Source organism: Carassius carassius, chromosome 36, assembly GCF_963082965.1.
Source record: "Carassius carassius chromosome 36, fCarCar2.1, whole genome shotgun sequence".
Classification (NCBI taxonomy): Eukaryota; Metazoa; Chordata; class Actinopteri; order Cypriniformes; family Cyprinidae; genus Carassius; species Carassius carassius.
This window is the reverse complement of record NC_081790.1, coordinates 12265400-12281961: the sequence shown is the minus strand read 5'-3', so window position 1 is coordinate 12281961 and position 16562 is coordinate 12265400. Positions and strand designations below refer to the sequence as shown.

The 16562-nt window shown below is 34.8% G+C and overlaps 2 protein-coding genes across 2 annotated transcripts; one reads left to right on the top strand and one right to left on the bottom strand.

Moving 5' to 3' along the window:
- The first annotated feature begins 3551 nt into the window (after positions 1-3551).
- Positions 3552-10460, top strand: cbr1l (carbonyl reductase 1-like). Its single transcript, XM_059526292.1, has 4 exons — positions 3552-3955; positions 9264-9444; positions 9534-9657; positions 9769-10460. The coding sequence occupies exons 1-4, from the start codon at positions 3667-3669 to the stop codon at positions 10006-10008; spliced, it is 834 nt and encodes a 277-aa protein (XP_059382275.1). The 5' UTR covers positions 3552-3666; the 3' UTR covers positions 10009-10460.
- Positions 10461-10925: 465 nt separating this feature from the next.
- Positions 10926-16232, bottom strand: tgfb1b (transforming growth factor, beta 1b). The gene is made up of 8 exons (XM_059526290.1): positions 15439-16232; positions 14857-15348; positions 13794-14066; positions 13243-13317; positions 13019-13166; positions 12772-12922; positions 12565-12675; positions 10926-12475 (listed from the first exon to the last, which is right to left on the bottom strand). Exons 2-8 carry the CDS (start codon positions 15197-15199, stop codon positions 12428-12430), a joined length of 1149 nt encoding a protein of 382 aa, XP_059382273.1. The 5' UTR covers positions 15200-15348; positions 15439-16232; the 3' UTR covers positions 10926-12427.
- Positions 16233-16562: the final 330 nt, after the last annotated feature.

The following is a 16562-nucleotide window of genomic DNA, read 5'->3' as shown; positions in this document are numbered from 1 at the left end:
ATAAACAACTTGAATATTCAATCCCTACATGTGGGCGGTAATGAAACGCCCCCCTCCGCTGATTGGTCAACCAAACATTACAACAAAATGATAGTCCTAAAAACATAATAAGAGTCCTGCGGGTTCTTAACGTGTTTATTTCTACTACATTTTATCTCTTTCTCTTCATCATTTTGCTCCTTTGGCACTCGGCTGTTTTATTATAGTACCCACGTCTATCAAAATCTGTCTGGCAAAGCTGTGCGACGCACTGCAGCGCGGGGAGAATATAGCCTATTGTAGCGAAGCGCAGACCGCTATCAATTTATGTGCACATGTAGTCATAACTTTTGTTTTAGACAATATGCTGCATTTTAAACTATGGGGGAACTTAAATAAAATGACAGATATGAATAGAAATTAGCACATATATTATTTTTCTATTTTGAGTTTTATTCAAAGAGCACTTTATGCAAATTTTGGAAATCATAGGTTGTTTTCCCACTAGCATGGGACTAATGGTTCGTCAGAGTGCTTGTTCCAGTGATTGAATTTAGTAATGTGAATTCGACGTCATGATTTGAATGTAAACTCATTTGAGTTATAAGAACATATCAAAACCCTGAAATAACACTTCGAACAATAAACCAGTAGATCAGTGTCAGAAATTAACTTTCCCATAAGGGGCACCTGATTTTCAGTTGTTGTTTTTTTTTTTTTTTTTTTTTTACATTTTACATTTTACCTTTTGTATGTCATATTTAATGTTTAATTTTTACATAAAAAACATTAGAATAATATGACAATAGGCTGTTACCAATTACACCCTGTGTCTGAAGATACTTTTATAGATGTATTTACAGTTTAATTCTGATCAGACAGCTGTACGTGCATTTACATAGCAATTACAAATGTATAATGATTTAATATTAATGTTTTATACAACATTTTTAATACAGAAAAATGAAAAAAAAAATTAATGAAATGAAAATGATACTAGAATTATGAAAGTAATATCACCACTAGGTGGCGGTATTTCATTGTGTTAATAAAGAAGCCTTTTATTCAATCTATTCGTTCAAAATGCTTCATTAATTGATTCAGAAATAAAATCAAGTTGCTGTCTATAATAATTGGTCAGTGAATTGTTGTCTATAATAATTGATCTTTCAAAGACTGTGATTCTTTAAGTAACGATACACCATTCTTTGCTCCTACTGTGAGTCACACAGCGGTTCTGTGACGTGGGCAGCGAAAATAAAAAAATTTCTATGCTATCAGTTAGATGGCCAGTACCCAATATGAATTAAATAAACTCAGCTTATTGTCTAAAACTACCTATTTTCACATAAATGAATAGTGGTCTGCGCTTGTCTAATACATTCTCCCCGCGCTGCAGTGCACAAAGTATAAGTTGTGAGTGCAGGTGCGAAGTAAATTAATATTTACTTGATAAACTAAATGTTTCACTGGTAGGTTGCATAATTTATGCCTACACAAAAGAAAGTTCTGTAGGGGTTGCCTTGGTACGGTTTGTGTCAAGCCATTCATTAATGTGGGCTGCGTTTCTCGATAACGATCGATTTTAGCGCTGAAGACCGTTTTCTACGAGTCATTTTACGATCGTCCGTTATTGTTTCATGTGCATTTCCCAAAAATGCACTTAACACAGTCGCACGTAGCCGTGCTTTAAGTGCTACTTAGGAGTCTCTCCATTTGTCAAGTGATGAAATGTCATCTTATAGAATGGCTCGGAATTGTAGTAGACCTACACAATCGTTTATTGAAATGTTTACCTAATATCTCTGCGTTCCAGATAACTCTGATATAATAACAATTATATTATATTATATTATATTATATTATATTATATTATATTATTATGGTATAGTGTATAATAATAATAAATATATAGAGAGAGAGAAACTTGATTTTCAGCTGTTTTTAAAAAGATTTATGTGGTCACCTGCAGGGCAATCAGCAGATTAGAAATTAAACTTTATTCAAGTGCAATGTGATTATAAGGATTTGATTTTACTTTATTGTACATTTTTTACTTGTTTTTGCTGTTGTTTTAAATGAATTCATAAATGAAAAAATTAAAAAAGGCAGAAAAAATTTAAATACACATAATGTAGGAAATATGTAGGAAATATACTTCGAAATTATACATTGATAATCTATAAATGACTGGCTGACTTGCATGAAAACCAGCAACCTATTGGACCCCAAAATAATGTCTCTCTCTCTCTCTAGGCTATATAATAATAATTATTATTATTATTATTATGTAAAGTATAATCTTATTCGTATAATGCGCGTTGTCTGGAACACAGCATAAGGTAAACATTTGGGATAACAACCAATGGTTTCTGAAATTTGCATAAAGTGCTTTATGAATAAAACTCAAAATAGAAAAGTAATAAATAATAGATGTGCTAATTTCTATTCATATCGGTCATTTTATTTAAGTTCCCTCATAGTTCAAAATGCAGCATATTGTCTAAAACAAAAGTTATAACTAGATGTTCACATAAACTGAAAGCGGTCTGCACTTGCGCTGCAGTGCGTCGCACAGTTTTGCCAGACAGATTTTGATAGACGTGATAGGCCTACTATAGTAAAGCAGCCGTGTGCCAAAGGACCAAAAGGCTCTGCCTCTGTATGGTTTGTGTCAAGCTATTCTTTGATCTGGCTGTTTGATGAAGAAACAGAGATAAAATGTAGTAGAAATAAACACGTTAAGAATCCGTAGGTACACGGACCCTTTTCCAATGTACTTTTCCACAGTACTTTCAAAAGAATACATGCTTTTACAGCACCACCTGCTGCCCTGATGTGCAACGTGTAGGCTACATTATTTTGGCATAACAATTTTTGAACAGCAGATGGCAGCAAAAGACAAATCACAATAAACAAGTTAGATTTGAAATGCTTTCTCCACATGCCCTCTTGACCCACACTCAGTTTCTGACAATAAAAATGCACGAGTCGAGTTGGTAATGTTTCTTGACATTAAATTTGTTTTGCATCAGTTCTAAACAAGAGAGAAAAAACTAGTCAAAAAATAACTGGTGTAGAAACACTTTTCACTCAAAAATGTTAACAATTTTCACAACTACGCACAAATAAACAGCAAGCAACACATTTAATTGTACATAAAAATTGTAAGAGGAAATACTGAAAATTTATTTTCTTGTAAAACCTAGTAATAATTTTGACCCATCTCGAAAGTTACTAATTCAATTTATTTATTTATTTTAAATATGGATTATCTACGTTTTATTACCCCATGGCAATTAGCCAGAACAAAAAGGGACAAATGTTATTTCAATGTAATGCCAAAGGGCCCTATTTGAATGTGTTTCTCAGTTTTGAGTCAATTTTACTTCGGTCTACTAATCCCGATTACTATCAACCTGCTGATAACTGTCTATAATCTAATATTTTATAACATTTAGTATAACGTCCATTTAAATTACCCGAGGTCGATAAACTATCAATAAAGTTTATCAGCATATTATCGACAGTAAGCATGACTTGCACTTTCTTTTGTTGTTGTCGTCGGTTTAAAGGAGGAGCTGAGCGCGCTGTGCAAACGCGGAACGTTTCAGAACCTAACATTTCGAAGCTCTACAACAGATTTTTTTTATTTCGTGACTTTACGGCAGACTATAGAAACCCACAATGTCTAAAAGAGTAGCTGTAGTTACAGGGGCAAATAAAGGCATCGGTCTGGCGATTGTGAAAGGGTTGTGCAAAGCAGGTTTCAATGGTGATATACTCCTTACTGCACGGAATGAGAAACTGGGACAAGATGCGGTTGCTGGACTGAAATCTGAGGGATGCAAAAACGTAATCTTCCAGCAACTTGATATATGCGACCAAGGAAGCTCTCTGAAACTGAAGAAGTTTCTGGAGGAGAAGTACGGCGGCCTGGATGTTCTTATTAACAACGCGGGAATGGCCTTCAAACGTTAGTGTTGAATAACTTGTTTTTCAATGGAGAAATGTCAAAGAACAATTAACACATTCGACAATGAAACATTCAACATATAATAGATGTTATATAATATATTACAGTAAATGATTATGTTATAATATAATATTTTTGTAATAGCCTCGCACTTACTTCTTTTGCAGCGTTTTGCGCATGATAGAGTTCTAAAACAGCGCCGCTCAAGTTTTGATATCAACTTTTTAAAAACTCGTCTGTGGACCATAAGGTTTTTTTATTCAACTGCAACATATATCGTTTTTGTGGGATGGATACCACTTTAGCAATTGGCTTAATAAAACAGCGTTTTATATTATATTATATTATATTATATTATATTATATTATATTATATTATATTATATTATATTATATTATATTATATTATATTATATTATATTATATTATATTATATTATATTATATTATATTATATTATATTATATTATATTATATTATATTATATTATATTACCCTGGACCACAAAACCAGTCATAAGGGTCAATTTTATAAGTTGCATCATCTGAAAGCTGAATAAATTAGATTTCCGTTGATATTTTGTTAGGATAGGACCATTGGCTGAGATACAAAATCTGGATTCTGAGGGTGCAAAAAAAATCGAACGTTAAATAGTGAGAAAATCACCTTAAAATCTGTCCAATTGAAGTTCTTAGCAAAGCATAATACTAATCAAAAAATAAGTTTAAATATCTTTACGGTAAGGAGTTTACAAAATATCTTTACGGAATCTTTGCTCAATATCCTAATGATTTTTGGCATAAAAGGAAAATTTATCATTTTGACCCATACAATTTATTTTTGGCTATTGCTACAAATATACCCCAGAGATTTAAGACTGGTTTTGTGGCCCAGGGTCACTTATATTATATTATATTATATTATATTATATTATATTATATTATATTATATTATATTATATTATATTATATTATATTATATTATATTAACCTTCCACCAAATGAAGATACTGGCTAAAAGATTTAGGAATTGGCTTAAAAATTTACAATTATTATTATTATTATTATTTAGCTTTTCACTGTGTAGCATTTCAATTATTTTTCTATGGAACTGTGCTAGACAGATGTGTTTGAAGTATACATGAGTCTTTTGCAAGTTGCATCACTCAAGGACCAACATTTTAAAAACATGTTCTGTGTGAATGACTCCTTAGGGACTATATCTTCTAGTGGAAGGATACCATTTGGCTTAAAGGGCACCTATTATGCAAAATTCACTTTTACATGGTGTTTGATCATAAATGTGTGTTGGCAGTGTGTGAGCAATACCACCCTAGAATGATAAAAATCCACCCAGTGTTTTTTTTACAATCTCAATAATTCATAAGCAATGTCTCAGAACGCCCTGTTCTAAGATTGCTCTCACTGTGACGTAGAATTGCGCTAAGCCCCACCGACGTGGTTTGATTGACAATCTGGTTTTGACATAGACCCCGCCCTCGGCGATCTGTACACCATCCTCCATTGTTTCAACGACAGCCGGTAATGTCTCCTAAGAAACATAAGTGTTCTGTTGTGGGATGTAATAATGAACATAGTAGTTTTCACTTACTTCCGACATCAGAGCCACTGAAAACGCGGTGGATGGATTTTATTTACGAAGGAAAGGCGCCACTCAAAATTCCAAAATACGTTTATGTTTGCGCGAATCATTTTTTGACTGACTGTTTTCAGAACGAAGGTCAATTCAAAGCAGGTCTTGCTTCAAAGTTAATCCTCAAGTGTGGATCGTTGCCTACTGTTCGCGATCCAACGTCACCTCCAGAAGAAGTAAGTGTATTTAATGTTTTTTTATAGCAAATGTCGATGTCAGCCAATTCAATAACAAATGCGTCTAAAGTTGTTGTCGTCCTCGTAGAATGTCTGTGTAATTTAAACCTTGTTTGTATAGTGTGTATCCACAAGTATATAATTTAAAAAAAAAGATATTTTATTAAAAACTGTGTATGCTATGTTTATACAAAGGCCAGCACATCGACACGAAGCTGTAGAACGAGGGATATTGGCGTGCAGACAGAAACATCAAAGCTATGCAGTGTTGGTACACAACTGTCAATGAGAACGCTTCAAACACACCACAGGAGTATCAGTATGTTTATGTTTTTAACTATATTTATATTATTTAGTATACAATATAATATTATATAATTGTATTAACTAATTGTATTTTTATATGCACATTTCGAAATTAATTTTCTGTAAAGTTGCTTTAAAAAATTGTATTGTGAAAAGTACTATACAAATAAATTTGAATTGAATTTAATAGCCACAATAGAGAAAGTGAATCTTTGCTGAAACTTTACTGAATTATATATTCCAGGTGTCCAGACAGAGACAACATTGTCAAGTTTTGATGTTAGCACAAAATTCTAGTGATGTCTGGCACATAGAGAAAGGTAAATAACCTTAATCATATCATTTTCTAGATTTTTCTAGATTTTTACAGACTAATAATTGCGATGAAACTATTAGCGGATGATTATGTGTTAGCAGATAATTTATATATATATATATATATATATATATATATATATATATATATATATACTGTATGTATATATAAACACCACCATTACATTATATGTAATGACACATTGCTCTACTTATTGTGTGTTGTCATGTTTGTATTTAATTGCAATTGCAATCTCCAGGAATTTCAAAGCAGTTGGAAAAAGTGTGCAAGTTGAAGGGTTGTGAGAAAATACGTAAATGGTTGCATAGTATAAAAAACCACATCTATTGGACTGCTGCATCATCAAGCAGTGGACCTGAAAGAGTGGCTAAATGGACGTCTATGCTAAACCATATGCAAAATAAGCACACACATGAAGACAGCAATTTTCCAGCATGTCTACATGGAACAAGGAGAAGTCGAGACACAAAAAAGTGGCTAGCTGCTGGTATGTAGGCTAAAGAAGCAATAGTTACTTTTAAAAAATGTATGCAGATCATATAGCTTGCCTTTTTTTATTTAAAATTACATATCATACTATAGTAACACTTCCAATAATTTAGGAACACTGCCATATCTCAAGTTGGAGAAAGTTCTCTCCAACAAGAGAATTGTGAAGGATGTTGCCAAGCTAAGTCCGCACTATCAGACTTCTTCTATCGAGGTTTTCCACAGTGTAATACTACGGTTTACACCAAAAAATGTGGTTTTTCCATTTCTGGGAATGTTGTGCAGGTAATGTTATTGTTGTAAAAATAAATTTACTTTTACATACACTGTAGACATAGTATGTTGAAAATGTATTTATTGCTTACAGACTATACCTGGCTGCACTACATTACAATGAGAATGCCGGGCGTCCTCAAGCCACAACAGCAGCTGGTCGACCGGTGTTCAAAGTGACCTTTCCAAAGGCCAAGAAGGGAGAATACCGGGTCAGAGAAGTTAAGACACAAGCAACATTCAGTATGTATAAAATGAGTTTACTTAACAAATTTACTACAAATGTACATATCTTTTTTGCATCATTTCTTACAAGCTATTTGAAAACTCTATTTTACTAATTTAAAATAAAATAAAATGTTATATTGCACAGGATATGTGGATGACCTGCTGGACCTCATATTTGATAAAGTCTTTGTGGATCCTGCACCATATGTGGATGATGTTTTGAGGATACCAATACCACCAGCATTGTGTGCAGAGTTTGACCGGCCAGAGAAGGAGGAGGCCATCTCTAGTAGGGTATCTCGCTTTAATCAATAGGTGGTCGAAAACCTACATAACTACCCTGGGCATCAGGAAACTCTCTTTGAATCCTCAGGACCACACAGGCTGGAATCACAACTCGAACTTTTCGTCCAAGGAAACCCCAGCACCAGCTCACAAAACTCTGATAAGCTAAAAATCTGTAACGACTAACGCACACACACAGGCACGTTCTCAAAACAGGGTTCAAGGATTTTTCTGTGTTTTTTTCTTTCAAATATCTATCATTTGTTGTCTGCAGTTGAAATATTTGATATTTAATTGATCATGGTTCAGTTTATTTTTGGAGGAATGTCCTTTTATTAAAATTATTTAATTTCTAAACTTTTTTTGTACAGTTCAGTGTCTTTATACATAATGTAAATAAAAAAAATGTATATGCAAGTTGTTGTGAAATTATTTAAGGCTATAATATGCTTTGTTTTTTTACTATAATTTCCTTTGAATATAACCCGGGAAATATTAGACTAAAAATTCAAACATTTATAATATTTAGAAGAAATTGACATTTTTTCTTAAATGTGCTAATCATTAACACTCACTGTTGTACTCCACGAAGTCGCAGGGGACCATAGTCAGCCCTGTAAATGTTAAAAGCGTTTTGTAACGAAAACACATTGAAACAAACTGGATCCATTCCGGGATGGTCTACCATACATGATGGAGTGACTTGAAGTTGTTTCATCCGTCTTTTAACCTTTGATACAGCAAATAGCGTCAGACAGTTTTATGTCACGTATTATTTTTTGCAACAATTACAAATGTAAATAAATTAATACCTGTTCTATCTCCCTGCAGCATATATTTTCTGGTTCTGTAGCCATCTTCTCACATTTGCCACATAAGCACCTGTACGACAAGTAATGTCAACATGACGCAACCGTTCCCTCGCATAGATATAATTTAGTTTGTACTTAGCAAACGTTATCACAGTATTTGTGTTTGTAGTTTCAAAAAATTGCACTAACGTTATCACAGTGTGTGTGTGTGTTGCACATACATAATTGCAAAGGGGACGCGATTAAAATATAAGAACATAAATGTATCTAATAACCATTCAGAGACGTCCTGCTCCATTCTCAATTGTGTTTCTTCTGCCGGAGTCTCTTCATCATCTGGGTCTGATTCGGGTTCAAACATATACGGCTGAATGCCGTACAAAACAGCGGGTCTCTCACTCTCAGCCATTCTGCTTCTACCGGCTGTTCATTGCCATAGGTATGCAAGTTACGCCCTCATCCAAAGGCAGGGCGGGGATATGCAGCTCATTTATATTTAAGGTGGTACACACCAAAACAGCTCTTTTTAAAACAGGCCCCAAAAATGACATTTTCAAATGGTTATAATAAATTAACTGTGGGGTATTTTGTGCTGAAACTTAACAAATACATTCTGGGGACACCCAAGACCATTATTACATCTTGTAAAAAGGGGCATAATAGGTGCCCTTTAATAACATAAGCTTTTAATAAAAGTACTTATTATATTATATATTTGGTATTACAGCCATTTGAAATATTCTTTTTCTAGATTCAGCAACCGAGCCATTTGGAGAACAGGCTGAGGTGACCATGCGCACCAACTTCTGGGGAACACTGTGGGTGTGCCATGCTCTTCTGCCGATACTTCGACCCAATGCTCGGGTGGTCAACGTGTCCAGCTTTGTTAGCAAGAAATCCCTTGACCAGTGCAGTTCTGAACTACAGGCAAAGTGTGTGAATCAGTTTTCATAGTAGTGATTAGTTAAAGTACCTTAGCATGTAGAATATTTATTTTGATTTTATGTTTACCTTTGATCAGATTCCGAAATAAAGATTTATCTGAGGAGGAGTTGTGCCTGCTGATGGGAGAGTTTGTTCAGGCTGCACAGGCAGGGGATCATACGGCTCAGGGCTGGCCAAACACTGCCTATGGTACCACCAAGGTAACAAACACCCGTTTTTTTTCTGACAAAAGGAGTCTGGTTTGTTTGCCAGTGCATGTTAGCAATAAGCAGGCCCATACTAAACCTGTATTTGTTTACTGTCTTTTTTAGATTGGTGTGACTGTGCTATCAAGGATCCAGGCTAGAGTTCTTACCGAGACAAGGCCAGGTGATGGTATCCTCCTGAATGCTTGCTGTCCAGGATGGGTGCGAACGGACATGGCTGGATCAAATGCCACCAAGAGTCCAGAGGAAGGGGCAGAAACTCCTGTTTATCTGGCAATGCTGCCTGAAGGAGTCAAAGAGCCACACGGACAGCTAGTGTGGGACAAGACTGTACAGGAATGGTAGCGTGAAGAAAGGAGACGTCATCAGTTTATTCCATCTGAAAAGAATGTCATGGTTACATCTGATAGTAAATGACTTTTCCAAAATATGCTGACATGAAAAGAATACTGTAAACTTCTACCACATTAAATTACATTTTGAAAAGCTCTGATATGTAATTGCTTCACTTTTCTTGAAAGTAACTGCGTGATTTATGATTTATAGATATCAGCTCACCATATCTTATTTTCAGTATCTGTTCAATTTCTAGGGTCATTTTGTTTATCTAGCTAAGATAAACAGAAGATAAACTGATTTTGGTCTTGAATGGTTCTTCCACAGAACAGATTTAACCATCTGTACAAACCAAAATCTCTATATACATTCCTATTTTGTGAAGCAAAATGCATATTTAGTTTGCCAAAACATTTGTGATCTTAAATTGTATCCATTAAAATGATTTGTTGTAAGCTTGACTGCCTTCGCATTCTTCGTGCTCAAAGGTTATTGCTGCTTAAGTCATGTGCTTATTTTAGGATACTCAAAGCATTAGATAGAGAAATAGTTACTGTATTATAGAATACTGACTTTTGTGCCTTGCAATTCTTCCACAGTTATACCCGGCTAAAGACATGAAGTAAAACAACAGTCATGTTTTGCAAGGTTTTGTTTGTGCAACCTCTGCTCTTGAGAAATCAAAGCCATCATAAAGCAATCTGTAAAGCAATCTAGTTGAGAAACTGGTAATAAAATTTGCAGTATCTAAACCTTATTGGTCAACAAAAAGCAGTTATCAATGCAGAGAATGTAATACAGGTTTTTTTTATTTTATGTATTTGATTACTCCACAAACTGGTAGATTAAAGTTTGGTGTATGTGATAAAACACTGTGATCCACTCTGGTAATCAAATCCCCACTCTTCTTGTGTGTGTGTTTTTTTTTTTTTTTAATAGTTAGATTGTATTCGTTTAGTGACATTAAAATAACAAATAGTAAATTTCTATCCAGTAGAAGGCGCCATAGATATTTGTAAATTAACATGAGGGCTGGAAAGCCATAAAACACAATCCCTTGCAAGTATAATTATTGGAACTGAGATTCCACGTTAAAAGATCTGAATGTCAGAATATATTTTATCAATAAACATCTAATAACTTTAGAAACATGTCGAAGAACGAGTATTCATCTACATTCGTTTGTGGGAAAGTGCAAATAATACTAAAATAGCGTCATCTCAGTTGCTCCACTAGATGGAAGCATAGGACAAAAATCTATGGAATATCTAGGTACAGCTTCTGTTGTATTGGTTGTTCATTTATAATTAATTTTATTATTAATTTTATTAAAGTATGCTGGTACCACGTTTAAAGTCTGTTGAGCGTTTTTACTGATATATACAAATGTATTTGTCTGTGTCCATGCCTGTGTTGGTAGCCCACTTTAATCAGGAATGGCTGTATAGTTTCTGAGGCCAAGGAGATATACAATGTAAACAAGAAATCGGTAGATAAACATAATTCTACAGAATTAGCTGTCTCTAATTCTGTTATATTTTTAGCAAAAGTAAAATAAATGACATAAAATGCGGTGAAGAAACTTTAAATTCACATCGTTTATAAAAATAAACAAGAAAAAGCCTTGTCAGCTCTGAAGCCACAACAAAATAGCAGACAGGAAATGTCTTTCCTGAACACCTGTAACAAATGTGGATTCTGGAAAAAAAAAAAAACAGAGCAACATGCACTAAAAAACCATCAGTGGTGATCACAAATATGGTATACCACAATAAAATGACAACAACAGCACAGACTTGCAAAACTCTGAACTACATTGTTGCAACAGTGCTAAATTCTGGAGCTAACATCATGGTATTAAAAGAGTGTATTCTGTGATTTCAGATGGATTAATTACAAAAAAATAATTTAAAATAATTTCTTCAAGCACGTGTTTAAAAAATTATATTTTCAATATCAACAGCATAATTAAGTAATAAGTAAGCAATGCTTGTTGACCTAGAAGTACAGATATCAAAAGGCAATTGTTATATTCCATTGAATACATTCTGCACAGTACACATATGTCCAATAGTCAGTTGTTTCTGACAAAAGAGACAGAATAATCTACATCTGAACTGTGATGAACATTTTAAGTCACAATTTGATTTTCTGCTAAAAAATAGTAGCAAAACATTTTGGGCACCTTAATATCAAACAATGAATATGACCACTTTTATGACAACATGAACAGCATATGTAGAGTGTTATACACAACATAAATGTACAACAATATAAAACAATCAATACATCTAAGTGTGACTGGAGTCAAATAAAATAAAAGGAACAAGGAATAAAATGTTTTCCCTTCAAAAAATACTGCGTTACAATTGCCTCAAGATATTCCTCTCTTGATTTTGCTCATCGGGACCGAATGGTGACAGAGCCTTTAGCAACACTTGCAGGTCTTCACAATCATATTTGACAGCTGTTCTACCTGTGGAAAGTTTTAACATTATTTCGAAGAAATATCTGTTGACCTCTAATGAAAGTGATATTAAAAACATCAATGAATTTAATTCTGACCTTATGTTGGCGGCCCACATAATAAACGATGGGCAGTGGGTCTAGAACCTGCGGTACACAGCAGGGTTGAGCAGATGCACCAGGATTGTGATGCCTATACAGCGCAAGAACCTGCAGGTAAAGAAAACCAGACCATTTCAGAGCCATATTTTCATTAACAGTCCAGTTGTAAAACATTATCATGCATATGACAGTCCAGAATGCTACCTGTGAGTACTTATTTTCTGAAGCCCATACGAAAGAGCAAGAGCCAGTGCAATAGTTGGCATAATAACCAGAAGGTTCATGTATCCACTTCCAGCCCAGGTCTTTGCGGAAGTCAATGTACAGACTCCTCACACAGCAGCCCTCAGACTTACTGCATGTAACATGAAGATGGCACACGGTGAGGCGTTTGATATAGTAGCAATAAAGAATGTCAATTTAATTTTATGTTGACTCATAAAAGGCTCACTCAGTACAAACTCGATCTGTTTCTGTTTGACGTTTTCTGCGAGATTTTGATGAGCCTTGGCCATCAAGAGGAAGTGACATTACCAAAATGTGAGGCTTAGGCATATTTTCTGCTAAGGGGCCTTTATCACCTCTTAGACGAAACAAACCTGCAGACACAAAGAGCAATGTTAGCTTCTCCTATCGACATCAAGACATACAGGATTTTATTTTTAATTCACAAACCTTTTATTCTGAATGGAAACTGCTTCTGAGGATTACAACTATCAGCCATCTTCAATTGAAATTCTTGCTCTGCCTCTATGAATCAGATTTTAGAGAAAGTTTTATTAATGATGCAAACAATGCATATGTGTAATAACCACTTCTTTAAACTGATACATTAGTTACAGCATCAGTAATATAAAAAGAGAAAAGATCAACTGAAGATTTACAGAAGCTTAACTAGCTGATCATGATGTAAATATTATTTTGTACTGTACCGTTTTATTTACTTATAATCTTTGTGGAAAACTATGTTTTGTCTTAATGTCTTTACTGTCACTATATATATATATATATAGTATATATATATAGTATATATATATATATAACATTTGCAATTTTCAACTCTGTAAGAAAAGTTTTTGGACATTAGTTTAGAAACCCGATTTATGTGTTTGTTATCTTCTATCATATAAACTTTACATCAGCATGAAAATTAAACAGATAAAATCTTTAGAATTAAAGTGCAAATATTAAATTAGATACTTGTGGCAGGCAGCGCTGTTTCTCACCATTCCTCTGCAGCCAGTCCTTCAAGGTCTGTGTGACATCAAACGACAGCCACTTCTCAGACATTTGACTGGAAATGAAACGTGATTCCAGGTAGCGTGATATGTTCCTAGTGACCTGATAAAGCTCCAGTCTCTGCTCTGAACCAGGATCTATTGAAACATCCTTGATTTGCATACGGAGCTCCACCTGGGAGACTGTGTGGTTAAAACCCAATTTGTGGCTTATATCTGTGATGTTGAACCGAAGCTTGACTGGGGTTTCCTCCAATGATGCTGAGATAGAAAGCAAAAATGTTGGAAATATGTTTGTAAATATGTCTTTGATGTCCTTTTATATTTTACAAGACACTGTTTGAAAGGAGCACAGAAAGAAAGAACAAAGGACTATTTGTGTGTGTGTGTGTGTGTGTGTGTACCTACTTAACCATATTTTGGGGACAAATTTGCACCCAAAAGTGAGCAAAACCTGAATAAATCTCCAAAAACCTCCCTTTAGGGACATCCTCGTTTATAAAACTGGTGTAAAAAATAAAGTAAGGTGTAGGTTTAGGTGTAGGGTTGGCGTAGAAAAAATATGGCCAATAGTATATACAGTTTGTACAGTAGAAAAAATATTACGTCTTTGGAATGTCCCCATTTAGATAGCTAAGTAAACGTGTGTGTGTGTGTGTGTGTGTGAATTTTAATGTTTGCTGCATGGGAAACCTCAAAATGAGTGACTGTTGCCATTGTCTGTGGTTTTGCAAGTTTGTTTGAGACACCAAACAACAAAATCTCCCTAAACAACTGTTGTCATTTGCATCCAAATAAGGTTTTAAGAGATGTTTGGAATCAAGCGATACTGTAGTTTACCAAGGAACTCTAAATCCAGGATCTGAGTAACTTCATTAGCATTCACTTAGCAGCCTTCCTTCCTGTTTGTGGTAAGATAATTTGCACACGCCCTCAATTCTCTGAGGAAATCATCAGGCACATGGCATTTAAGCCATAACACAAAGTAAGAGACTGTTAATCATTCAATAATCAACAGACTAGACAATAGAGAAAGAACAGACCCACTCACATGGTAACATGGTGAACTTGTGAACTTCCTTAGCATAGTATTCCTCCTCTACAGGATCTTCTATAGGCTGGTGTACAGGATTCGCCGCCTGCTCCTCATTTAGCTCCACAGTGCTGTTGTATACCGAGATGAGTTCTGCTGGGATGATGTCTATCACCTCTTCCTCACTAATTTCTGGTTCCTTAGACAGTCGTAGCTTACTGAGAATCTGTCCTCGAATGGCTTCGATGCGCTTTCTCTTTATTAGTTCCAGGTCTAAAGGACTGCATGTTGACAATGCTCCGCAAAAGTGCACGAATCCCAACAGGCATTGCAATGCCAATAATAAACACTCCGCTCTCATGGTCAGCTTCGCTGGAATTTACGCTGAGTCTTTGAATGTGGCACTAGATGGTTACTGAAATTAGAGGTCTTGAGCACTTCTAGATACAATGCTGGCGTCAATTTAGCATTGCTACAGCGTGATGTCTTCTTTACCTCAAACCCAACGGCCTGAATCAGAACCCAAACATCATTGAGATACCGATGCCCATGTTGGCACAACGGACTCAATCGATCTGAAATAAAACGAACAAAACTCACCTAAGAAGTCAGAAGTCCACCGAAAGTACACAATAGATGTCCTTGCAAGCCACCATGCTCCATTTACAGTACAGTTTCCATTCAATAACTTCAATGGTTCCTTGGGTCCCGTTCAACAGGAACAAACAAATAAAAGTATTTGAGGTTCAAAGTAGTAGTTATTTTCGTTTGCCGTACCCTTGTTCTGAAAACACTTAGTTTGCCCCCAACTCAAGGAATGACAAAAAAGGGAAAAGGAAGCAGCACAGTTTAACCAAATGACACAACACTTCCTTTGCATCATAGTAGTTTCCCCTGTAGATTAAACCCAAACCGTGGACAATATGTGAGTCAAAGGGGTTTAGTTTATCTCATGATGGATTCCCATGCCTGGAGTCAGCTGGTTATTGCTATCCACTGAAGAATTAAACATTTAGAACAAAACAAAAAAAGATGTTATGAAAAAATTTCCTTTAGATCAATGTTCTTATTGCTAATCAGCTAGAAAAAAGTAAAAAGTTCTGAAAGTGCTTCCAATTATATTGATCTTCTGCATTATTATCGTTGTAGTTGGATTCGTGGATTCACCATTTTCAAAGAATTAGAACGATTTATACTAAATACTTCAAGGTCAATAACTGTAATGATTACTATATAGTGTAATAGGTGGGTGTGCTCTGGGACTTCACCTGCTATGACATGGAAATGTTTTCTGCTGTTGTGCTAAACTTCGACACATGTACATTGTGGCTTTTAGGATACTGCTATGTTATGTGTTATTATTCATGATTTAAAATATGTTTTTTCAAAAGTTTTGCATGTAAATTTTTTTTAATGAACAAGTAATAATGAGGTTATTTGGGTATGTTAAGCTAACAGTTAAATGGCACAACTCCGAAATTATGCTAGGGCTGCAGTTCATCTGTTAGAATATCTTCCACATCTCGTGTTTACAGAATGATGACTCAAATCCCAAAGGAGGTATCCTATTTTCAACTCTTAGAAGAAAACAGAAAGTTTTTAAACAACAAATTAGCAGAGGTATTAAAAATTAGGACATCTACACTCTCATCAACTTCAAAAAAAAAAACAAAAAAAAAACACCCTCCCCCCATCCTTCTTTCTTCTATATAAAGAAACAAGAG